The sequence below is a fragment of the Nelumbo nucifera genome, chromosome 3 (genome assembly GCF_055504915.1).
Source record: "Nelumbo nucifera cultivar China Antique chromosome 3, China Antique-T2T, whole genome shotgun sequence".
Taxonomy (NCBI): domain Eukaryota; kingdom Viridiplantae; phylum Streptophyta; class Magnoliopsida; order Proteales; family Nelumbonaceae; genus Nelumbo; species Nelumbo nucifera.
Window position 1 is genome coordinate 88,859,231 of NC_142651.1, and position 11,817 is coordinate 88,871,047.

Below are 11,817 nucleotides of genomic sequence, written 5' to 3' on the forward strand. Positions count from 1 at the left end.
GCAGAAAGGCTCCATCAGGTCATCCACCTCCCATTCGTTTAGATTTCTTCTGAAGACTGGATTCTACAGTACTTGGTTATTCTCAAACTGAAAACAACCAGAAACCAGAGCATTCCTGTCCCTAGCTGCCAGGAATAGAGTGGAAATAGATCCATGAGAGGCCTGTTTGAGCACCATTCATCACACCAGAATCTGACTCTTTGCTTGATTTTCTCTATACCCCCCCTCCACAATGCAAGCAATATGCTTCTCTAGCTTGCCCCGGCTCCCCATTCAAGTTTCTAAGTCAATATTTAGCCATAACGAACCCTTCTCTACAAACTATTATGTTGTTCATTAAAATGCCGAAAACATTTTCCCAAAAGGGCAGCAGTAACCACCTTCTTCAGTTTCCTCACCCCTAAACCACCCTCCTTCTTGGGGCATCAAACCTTTTTCCAATTCACCAAATAGATTCTATCTTCATCCTGCCATCCTTTCCGATAAAAAGTACCTCATTTTTCTTTCTAGGAGCTCAGCCACGCAGAATGGAATTGGGAAAAAGAGGGAGAAATAAATGGGTAAAGCAGCTAAGGCACTTCTTTTCGAAAGTTCTTTTGGTTCTTGGGACCACACAACGAGGGGGTAGCCCATCCCCTAGACCCATAACGCCCCCCCCTCAAAACCCTGGTGCAGGTGGGATTTGATCCCAAGTCTCTGCTACAACCAGCAAGAGACTTTACCAACTGAGCCAGCTGGCACCCACCCAAGCCAGCGAAGACACTGTTTAATAAGCAAAGACTTCAAAGGAACCCTATTCAATAACAGAAAGTAAGAATAAACTTCACCAAGAAAAAAAAAATGATAGTGAGAATAAGGCATCATAATATTGCCCCCTCTAACTAGTCATCTCAATGACACTGATGACTTTAGAAGCTTATTGCATTCAAACTCAACTTTTCCATTGTAAATTTGTAACCTAGAAAACATTTTTTCTCAACTTCTAAAAGGATGTAATAGAAATATAGAATTCCAATACTCTTATGTGTTGCCTCTTTATTCCTCCGTATTTAAGGCCTCATTTGTCACGGCTTTCCGCACAATCTGTCGGCTATTTACAAGCTAGGCAGACCGTGATTCAGTCTTTTCCCATTTGGTTTGCGGTAGATCTAGCTGCCGAAAGCCGATGCGCCAAAAAGACATGACAAGCCCAAAACAGGCGATTTTCGGGAAGCTCCAAATGGACCTTTTGCGTTTTTTTTTTCTATTCATCTTCGCGCGGAAAGACACACCTTAACCAAACGGACTTCAATGCGTCTTTTGACTATCAAAGCTACCAAAAGATCTTCCAAAAAGATTTTCCAAACGGCTCCTTAGTTATTCAACTCAGCCTTAACACTAACTATTTTTTTTATGAATGTTTTAACACCAACTATTTGGGGCATTTAAAAAAAAAAAAAAAAAAAGAAAAAAGAAAACGCCATTGTCCAATGTTGGTCCCCCAATTATCTGGGGTCTTGGGAGTTGAGAGGGGTAGACTGGATAAGGTCCTAACCTTTTGAACACAGTTAATTTATGATAATTCATTAAAGCCCACTAGATAGGGTTAGAAATCAGGTCGCCCAATTTGAAGTTTTTCAACTATATCAGGCTCAGGTGTAGGTTTCAAGCCATTCAAAATTTAACAATTGCTCAACCCAACCAACCCAAGTTGCACCCCCATATTAGGTCAAACATCAAAAGGAAGCAGTATATGTACATATCTTATATGAATAAAAAATGGCAAGGTAGAGAACCAAACAAAGAAATGTTACATAGCAAAAACAAATCATAAATCTAGCAGAGTAGCCGGGGAACCAAAAAGCCATCACAATGCATAGCTAATTTAGCACCTTTCCTCTACTTAATCAAGACTGCAAAAGAAAATAAATGCTGGATACCAATAGATTTTGAAAAACGTACATTCCTAAGACACCCACTTTACTTATCATCATCCTCATTGAACGAAAAACACATCCATGTCTAACCACTCTAACTCTATATAATGCAACGCATAATAGTTTTTGACAAATTGTGAAGTCAGAAAAAGAAAAAGGTATTAACAATAACCATATACACAAGCAGAACTTATATCTGCCCAAATCCAATCTTTTCACGACAACAGAGTCATTTGCTTCACTTCCTGAAGCCAAGAACGGGGAAGAGGATCAGGATATGAGGAAAGAATTACATGAACACATCAGAACCAACTCTTCAGCTAAAAGGTGTTCAACAAGAGACCACTATATACATAAAAAAAAAAAACCCTGTGCAGGTCAAAGCTCAAGCGAAGGAAAAGAGGAAAAGACATAACCTGTGAGATTCGAATAAAGAAGCAACTAATAAAAAGAAAAGTCCCATGCAATTGACCATCCAACTTGTCTTGGTCCAGCCAAATACTAATAAGATTCCCTTCAGAATATCAACAAAAAAAAAAGTGAAAGAAACAAATGAGGGAAAAAAATCCAAGAAGTTCAACCAAGTGCAAGAAAGGTCCCTTCGCTTTCCAAAATATCCAAAACCCAGATAAAGCAACAAAACTTGCAGGGAAGCACTACCCATGAGAGAATGAAACAAGATAGATAACCAAGAAAATAATCCCAATTTTGCAAGTTAAATAACCAGAAAAGAAAGTCATGGGAAACTAAACAGACTAAACTAAGGAAAAATTCTTACACCAAGATAACATAAACAAAAAAAAAAGGAACTGAGAAAGAAAAAGAAAAAAATAAAGAACAGGGTTTTGCGATAAACCTTGGGAGAGTAGCCTGTGAATGGTATCGTTAGGGTCCATGTTACATTCCTTGAGCATGGCATAGATCTCATGTTCGGGGTAGTTTACAATCTCCTTTAAGCTCTGAACTATCTTCCTCGACGCCGCCGGGATCGACGGAACCCCATTATTACCCTTCCCATTACCGTTGGTAGTACTCCCTCCGCTGCTCATACTCTCTCCTTCGCTGTCTCCCCTGGAACTCTACGACTCCCGCCGCGGCTCAGATCGAAATAGACTCACTTGGCCTCCTGCCTCTCCTCAAGTTCTCCACAACGAGGTATATCGTCTATGTAAATACCCTTTTCGCAGCAAAAAGCCGAAAACCCTCTCCCTCTCTCTCTCACCTTTGTGCAGTTTTTTATTCAGTTTATGAAAGTATGAGTTGCAGTATCGAGAGTGAACGGTTAGTTAATTAAAAAAGCTTTTTGCAAATTTTAGCAATCGTTATCCGGTGGTGGTTTCCTTGTGCTTAGTTGCATTTAAATAATGAGAGAGTGAGTGCTCGATTTGTTGGAAACAGGAAGCCCTAATGCTAGGGTGCAGGACTGGCCACTGGTGCATGAGTGGGCTCCGAATGTAGTAAACCCTCTTAACTTGGTCCATCTTTAGAGGTAGGGTTTAGTAGGGGTGATCAGTTCCAACCTGGCCGGACCGGTCTGGCCCAAAAATTTCTAATTCTAGATCGTGTTTGGGTCCAATACTTTAAGCCTGGACTGGGCCCAGCTTGGCCTATACAGTATATGCCTATATGGTAGTGTGCAACTCAAGCGACTTGGGTCGGGTTGAAGGTTAACCCAAGCCCTATCCTAGATGTTCAAGCCTGGCCCAACTCGAGGTTAAGTCAAGTTTGTCAACCTTGGCCTAATCCAAGTTTAACCCAACATAGCTCAAGTTGGGTAAACTCGAACCAAGATTGGCTAATAGGGCTTGAGCAAGTTGGTCGGATTCGAAAGAATTTATGTATATTTTGATACAACCATCTTTTAATGGGCTTTATAACCCAACTTAATAGTAGAATTAATTGAAAATATTAAATATGTAAACAAACACTTACAATGTACATAGACATATTTTATACAAATATACATATTTACATAATTAGAAAAATATATATTCTATATAAACATAATACATATATGTATTATTCAAACAAACTTGGATTGGGTTGGACTAGGCTTAGATCAAGCTTAGGCTACTTAAGACCTCAACCCAAACCCAGTCTAAGTTTAGGTCAGGCCTATAGCCTATGAAACTATGACTATGCAAATATTCAGGTTGGTCATGTTGGAGTTGGGTCGGTCATGCCTAGGTTGCACTATTAATATATAGGCTGGACTATGACATTGAGAAGACATTATTAAAAAGAAAAAAAAAAAAAAAAAAAAAAAACTTACTTCATTAATAAATTTTGTCTTTAATTATGGAAGGTATATGTAATTAATTTAAGGGTAAATTTCTTAAACTACCCCTACTGTTTAGCTAATTGATAAATTGTATCCTTACTATTTAACTATTGTCTTAGAGTACCCCTACTGTTTAGCCTTAAAAAAAACACACACACACACAACGGACCGGACACAAACAAAAGAAACAAGAAGAGGGCCATGATGATGATCCTATGTTCGTTTTCGCCCTTCCCCGATGATGCGCTCCTAGCTCGCGGAGCTACATACCGGAAAAAGAAAAAGACTCTCTCTATTACTTTGAGAAGAGAATCGTTGGTTTGACCGACGGACTACGTGGGAAATACGAGATCTAGGCAAGCCGCTACATGTTCTCCCCTTGCCCTTGAACGATAGAAGAAGTACTTATCTTCTCTTAGATAGCGGTCGATCGGTTCGCATCTATGGTCAATCAATAGGTCCGCGGATCTATTCTTCTATACGATAAATCGCCATCTCGTAGCACCACCACGACACCGATTCTCGTTCTTATTCCGAGCCCCCATGCCGTGACTTCGACTTATAGTATGATGAATGAGTGGAAAGATCTTTATACAAGTCCCTGTCCGATCCAACCAAAGAGTTAGTATCGTATATATCAATTTTTTTTTATTTTATAATATAAGGGGGAGAGCTGCGAGTTCTTTCAGAAAAGACTTGCTGCTCTCCTATCCGAATCCCGCGAGTGACTAAGCGCGAGACGAGCCATAACATTAGGGGCGAATCTACTCTTCGTAGAATCGACCATAGATATCTTCTTTTTTCGGTATATTTGCAATCAGGCTTAGCCCCTAGTAAGAATGTGTTCCCGAAAGGGGACGAAACCTGTCTAAGATCGTTCGTCTAAGATCCTGTGTGCGGCTTAGTAGCGCGTGAACAGAACACGTAGCCTAAGCGGAACTAAATATTCAACCAACCTATGATCCATTTATTTAATCAGCTTACTGTCAATAAACCATGTGTTAGGTTCTCGTTGCGGGAGATCTTGGAACGTGCCCGTCGTGTGGATGCGCATACAAATAGGGTCACTATTCGACCGTGCGGAGAGTGGATTCTAGATTATATCAGTCGGGTAGGCTGGACTTTGCAAGAGACATCCCTGGGTTTAGTGATGTCTCCGGCAGCCTTGCTGGGATCTCCAGATCGAATAATTGGGTTTACAAGACGCTCTTAGGGGGTCCTCTCGATATCCGGCTTTGACTCATCTTAAAAAAAGCTTTGACCGAGTCAAAGAGCAGGGATGTACGCTTTATACAGGTAGTGGGGTCATGTATACTCATGGGATGGCTTATGTGGTGGAGTAATGATATCCATTGCATCAAAATCCATCAAGATCTATGTAGTTGTTCAGTAAACAATAAAACTTATGGCATGCAGTACCCGAGTCTTGCCCATTTAAGGAATATGGAGGAGGTACGTGTCCTCTCGGTCGCCTTGACCAATCACAGATCAGCCCGACTAACGGTCGCTTTGATCCGTTACAGATCAGCTCGAAAGTACCCCTTTCTATTATGATAGGGGCGGATGGTAGGGCTAGAACAGGCATAATCGCTTGAACGGCTAGAAGTGGGCCGACTATCTTCCATATAAAAATGTAATATAAAAAAAATAAATAATAAAAAAAATAATTTAATCTATTTATTTTTTATTTCTATTTTTAGAATTTATTATATATATAAATAGAAATTTATATATTATTATTATAAGAATAAAAGAATATTTATATTTTAAAATAATAAATATATTATTGAGGCGGCGGATCGGTTGAAATAAAGATCGGGCTATTCGGGATCGGCTAGGTGATCGACTCCTTCCTTTCCATCCCCTCCCTCTGATGGTGAAACCGTGATATGTCAGCCAGCCATGGACTGCTGGCTGCCTTTATGATAGCTAGTAGGCATCGGATCAAAGGGGAATTGAACAGAGTATCGCTCTATCACATCGGGTACGGATTAACAGCTGAACGTGGGGATCACGGCAAAGAAATGCCCTTCCCTGCCATCTCTGCCGGCCGAGTGCAGCGAAGGTTCATTCATCAGTAGTAGTAGTAGCTAATTCAAAGGCTGAAAGGGATCTGTTCGAACCAGCGAAGAAACAAGCAACTCCATGAGCGCCTAGCCTAACCGAACAAGCAACTCCATGAGCGCTGACGCGCGAAAGCCGTTGCTTGTTGCTAGCAGCAAGAAAACGGCTGCGCGTTAGCGCCGCGCTAGCACTCATGGAGTTGCTTGTTGCGCATCCGTTTTTCATCATGCTTCGTGCGCTTGAGCGCATGTAGTTTTCTTCGCCGGAGTGCGCAGGAGCGCCCTGTAGTTTTCTCGCTTGTTGCAACGGCTTGAGCGCGAGGCGCTCATCCGTTGCTTGTTCGGTTAGGCGTTAGCGCTCAAGCAAGTTCAGGCGCCCTAGCCCTTCACTTGCTCCGTAGCTTGCTGCCTACGTTTGCTGCTTTCGACCCTCCGTTTGCACCGTTTGCTGGGTAGGGGAGACAGGGTTACGCGCTGGGTAGTGCAGCGCATCTGTTTCGGGTACAGAGACGACGAGGCGGCCACCCAACCCAGCAGGGCAGGGGCGGGCCGGCCATAGGTTCGAATCCTGCCACCTTGATTGTGGATCATCCTGTGGTTACCGGATGATGGGAAAGCAGAAATTTTGAAATGAGCACGAAATGTCAATAAATGAATTGTCTCATTATTCGTTATTTCCGGGTCTTTTCGTTGCATTCACTTACAACAAGAAACAATCACCAGCGTTTGGTGCAGCACCTGCATTTTGGTGCATTCTTCTTCCTTTCCTTGGTCTTTCGTTCCGTCATATTCCTAATAACTTATCCAATTACAACGTATTAACCGCTAATGCACCTTTCTTTTATCAAATCTCAGGGACATGGTCTAATCATGAGGGTAGTATTTTATCATGGTGTCGGATCCCAAGTTTTTATGGATTCCTTCTTTGTTACCGGGGTCGACCCCAAAGCCATAATGTCTCAAAACGAGGAGGCCATAGAGAAACTATTTTTTGTTCCTTTGTCTCGAACTTCGTGAAGAACTCCATTCTATCTCTCCCTCGTTACGAACAAAAAAGTGGGGCTGCGCCCCAGTTGTACACTCCCTTCGTTCTACGAACCCTTGTTGATTCTGAACTTCGTTCGCGAAGGAACCGGACTTTTGACGGGCCAGCCCTTTTTTATGCGCCGCTTTACCCTGGAAGGAAAATGAGCTTTGCTCCTCTGGGCGCTAGGCGCTCCCGTGGTTCGCGAGAAGTAAAAATGACTCATCTTTTGTTGCATCTGGCACGAGATGAAAAAGAGAGAGCTTCGTCTATCGATGAACAGCGGATTGACTCCGCTGTTGGCATTGCTTTGTTTTTCTCTCCTTTCCTATCAGCGAGTTCCGATCCTTTTGTTCGAAATTTCTTCGTTCGTACCGAACCGATTGCAGAATCAAATCCTGTTCCACAAGATCCTATATCGGCTATACATCCTCCTCGCATTTATGCCGGAGACGTCGCCAGTGCTATGGGCTTTGGCTTATGTAGATCAAAAACGATGAATGGGATTGTGGCACTCCACTCGCCGCCAATGCGGAAGGATTCCGCCGAAAAGAATGGAACGCTGCTTCGCTCTGCTGGATGCGTCGGATCCCGTATAACAAGCGAGCTTTTTACCAAAAAATTCAAACATGTGGGCGCAAAATGCTATCCTGCTCTATTGTTGCGTAGCAATAGAAACCTGCTCATGCTGCTTCGGCGGCACTTTTTCGCCTTCTCTTCGCTCTGGACAGGAGCGCTAATGGACACGGGGAGGGAGCAGGCGAAGCGTGTCGTTCGTAATGGAAAGAAAGATACCACTACTTCGCCTCTTTCTTGGACCGCCGGCGCGAACACTGTGGTCTCTGACCAGGACCAGGAACCAATTCGAATTTGGATCTTGACATGTCGGTGGTTTTTAACCGTAGGCATCTCGCCAGGAAGTTGGTGGGCTCATCATGAATTAGGTCGGGGTGGCTGGTGGTTTCGGGATCCCGTAGAAAATGCTTCTTTTATGCCTCGGGTATTAGCCACAGCTCGTATTCATTCAGTAATTCTACCCCTTCTGAATTCTTGGACCTCGCTTCTAAATATTGTGACTCTTCCATGCTGTGTCTCAGGAACCTCTTCAATACGGTCCGGATTGCTAGCTCCCGTTCATAGTTTTGCTACAGATGATACACGAGGAATCTTTTTATGGCGGTTCTTGCTTCTAATGACTGGCATATCTATGATTCTTTTCTCCCGGATGAAACAGCAGGCATCGGTCCGTAGAACCTATAAAAGAGATATGGTTGTGGCGCGAAGTACTCTTGTGCACCTACGTCACTCGGCTCGCGCGCAACCCTGCCCCGTTATGTTATGGAAGAATTGAGCATATTGCTGGGCTGGTTATTCAGAGCCAGCAATTGGCTGCCGGATTTCTGATACGTGCATGCATGCAGCAGCCGAAGACCCGGTCAAAGTGGATAGCAGCAGAAGACCCGGTCATGTTAGCTCTTAGTTGGGATAAGCCTTATCCATTCAGTTTTAATTCTGTTAGAATAGATAAGTCTTCAATTCTGTTCCTAGATAAGTGCATTCTGTTTCCTAGATAAGTGCATTAGATAAGTCTTCAATTTTGTTCCTAGATAAGTGCATTATGTTTCCTAGATAAGTGCATTCTGTTTTTTTTGTTGATAAGCTCCTAAGATTAAGGGGCAGTAGTTCCTATTTCTACTCCCAGTTTGTAGCACCATAAGGCTATAAATATAGCCTGAATGAATGGAGTTGGCATTGGCTTTTCTACAAACAAACTCTCTCTCTCTCTCTTCTCCTTATTCTAGATCCTTCTCCCTCTTGTTAGATAACTTGAGCGTATCATTGGTATCAGAGCCGGTTCGACCATGGACACCCGTGGAAAGACTAACGTGGAGTTCCGCAATGAGGTCAATGAAACCTTAGCACGACATGAGTCGAGCTTCGACCAAATGAACACTGTCTTACAAGCAGTGTTAACTGAACTCCAAGCCCTTCGAGCCTCACGAACCACTCCCGAGACCAACCCCTTCGCCCATGAAGAATCCTCACACCCCCATACTTCTCGTTCAAGCTCCACCCATGACCACCCTCATCAACACGTCAAGCTGTCATTCCCAAAATTTAATGGGGATGATCCGGGCGGTTGGATTTACAAGGCCGAGCAGTATTTTGAATTTCAAAATATTATTCCGGACCAACAGGTGCAGCTAGCTTCCTTCCATTTGGAAGGCATCGCCTTACAGTGGCACAGGTGGTTGACCAAGCATCGCGGACCGCTCTCATGGGAAGAACTCTCCAAAGCGGTGTTACAACGGTTCGGCCCCACCGACTACGAGGACCCATCAGAGGCATTAACCCGCCTAAAGCAAACCACCACTGTGACGGCTTATCAAGAAGCCTTCGAGAGGCTCTCTCACCAAGTTGACGGCCTGCCCGAGAGCTTTCTCATTGGCTGTTTCATTGCAGGACTTCGTGATGACGTTCGTTTAGATGTGAAGATCAAGCAGCCTCGAACTTTGATAGAGGCGATTGGAGTGGCCCGGTTAATTGAGGAACGAAATCACTTACAGCGGAGAACTAGCCAACCGATTCGATCCCCATCAGCCATGACAACCCAGAAGGCGTCGTCCAACCCCATGGCCGGTGTACTTGGGCCTCCACCAACCTCGCGCGCGAACCAGGTTTCCAGTGCTCCTTCCCCAACATTCCGGCGACTCACCAACCAGGCGGCGCGAGAACGTCGTGAGAAGGGGCTGTGTTACTACTGTGATGAGAAGTTCACCTCCGGCCACCGTTGTGCACGTCCACAACTGTTCATGATTGAGGATCCGGAACCGGCGGATGCGGAGACTGTCGAATCAGAGGAGGAAAACCAAGAAGCCATCCCTGAAATCTCCTTCCACGCTATTGCAGGAGCTGAGCACCCGCAAACCGTATTAATTGACGACGGCAGCACCCACAACTTCATTGACCAAGCCATTGTCTCCAAGCTTGGGTTGCCAGTGAACCGAGACAAGAAATTTCAAGTTATGGTGGCCAACCGTGAAAAGATCGAGTGCATGGGGCAGTGCCGATCTCTCACCCTCACCATTCAAGGACACCCCGATACCGCTGACTATTATGTTCTTCCCGTCGCAGCATGCCAGTTGGTGTTGGGAGTACAGTGGCTAGAGACGCTTGGACCCATCGAGATGGATTACAAACAACTAACCTTGACGTTCAAAAAGGAGGGACTCTCTTGCACCTTCCAAGGATTGGGACGAGCCAGCATCGAAGCCTTAACCAACAAGGAATGCAATGGGTTACAAGGTACGGGATTTTTTTTTCAAATAGTTCCTTCACATAGCAGTGGCCAACCAGGTTTTCTTCCACCCGAGATGGACCACCTTCTCACTGAATTTTCCCATGTGTTTGAGCCGCCCACAAGCCTGCCTCCTAAACGACCACATGACCACCGGATTGCACTGCTTCCCGACAAAGGACCGGTGAGTGTGAGGCCATATTGATACCCGTATTACCAAAAGACCGAAATAGAGAAGATGGTGAAGGAGCTTTTGCAGACAGGGCTGATAAGACCAAGCAATAGCCCATTCTCATCGCCGGTTTTGCTAGTGAAGAAGGCTGATGGAGCTTGGCGGTTTTGCGTGGATTACCGAGCACTGAACGAAATCACTATTAAAAACAAGTATCCCATTCCCGTGATTGATGAATTATTAGATGAGCTCTATGGCACCAAATTTTACTCCAAACTAGATCTACGGTCGGGATACCATCAGATTCGAGTGCAAGAAGAAGACGTTCCTAAAACGGCTTTCCGAACACATGAAGGGCATTACGAGTTCTTAGTGATGCCGTTGGGCTTGACGAATGCACCTGCAACTTTTCAAAGCCTCATGAACGACCTCTTCCGCCCATACCTCCGGAAATTTATTTTGGTCTTCTTCGACGACATTCTGGTTTATTCTAAATCATGGGAAGACCACCTATCTCATTTGAGAGTTGTTCTAACTGTATTATCCTCTAACAAATTATTTGCAAAAATGTCAAAATGTCAATTTGGGGTTTCGCAGGTCGAGTACTTGGGTCATGTGATTTCAGAACAAGGCGTGTCCGTTGATCCAGCCAAAATACAAGTTGTTCTCGCATGGCCTACACCGACATCAACAAAGGGGGTCCGTGGCTTCCTCGGGTTAGCAGGATATTACCGGAAGTTCATCCGCGACTTCGGAAGCATTGCAGCTCCCTTAACCCAACTGTTGACCAAAGGGGGATTTCAATGGAATGAGGTAGCAGAGCTGGCCTTTCAGCAATTGAAGAAGGCACTCACTTCACCGCCAATCCTACATCTACCAGATTTCTCCCAACGGTTTGTGATTGAATGCGATGCAAGTGGAACCGGGATTGGCGCCATCCTCATCCAGCAAAACCGACCGGTGGCCTACTTCAGTGAAGCATTGAAAGGTTCAGCCTTGGCATTATCCACCTATGAGAAGGAGATGTTAGCTATTGTCAAAGCCGTTAAGAAATGGTGCCCAT

General features: G+C 44.3%; 3 protein-coding genes across 4 annotated transcripts in view; 1 reads left to right on the forward strand and 2 right to left on the reverse strand.

Annotated features, from left to right (window-relative positions):
- Positions 1-4,179, reverse strand: part of LOC104587685 (uncharacterized) — a 38,293-nt gene extending 34,114 nt beyond the window's left edge. Inside the window, exon 1 of one of the 2 annotated variants that reach the window (XM_010245387.3) lies at positions 2,773-4,179. In XM_010245387.3, the coding sequence (XP_010243689.1) occupies positions 2,773-2,965 (193 nt within the window). In that variant the 5' untranslated portion in view covers positions 2,966-4,179. The remainder of the gene's footprint in view (positions 1-2,772) is intronic. The other variant, XM_088900447.1, reaches the window with a different exon arrangement.
- A 1,872-nt stretch (positions 4,180-6,051) lies between these two features.
- Positions 6,052-7,739, reverse strand: LOC148801702 (uncharacterized). The gene has a single exon (XM_088900008.1). It carries the CDS (start codon positions 7,723-7,725, stop codon positions 7,507-7,509), a length of 219 nt encoding a protein of 72 aa, XP_088756134.1. The 5' UTR covers positions 7,726-7,739; the 3' UTR covers positions 6,052-7,506.
- Positions 7,740-8,063: 324 nt separating this feature from the next.
- Positions 8,064-9,048, forward strand: LOC148801703 (Cytochrome C assembly protein). Its single transcript, XM_088900009.1, is given in 3 exon segments — positions 8,064-8,122; positions 8,229-8,262; positions 8,264-9,048. Coding segments are annotated over 3 exon segments (465 nt in total). The 3' UTR covers positions 8,636-9,048.
- Positions 9,049-11,817: the final 2,769 nt, after the last annotated feature.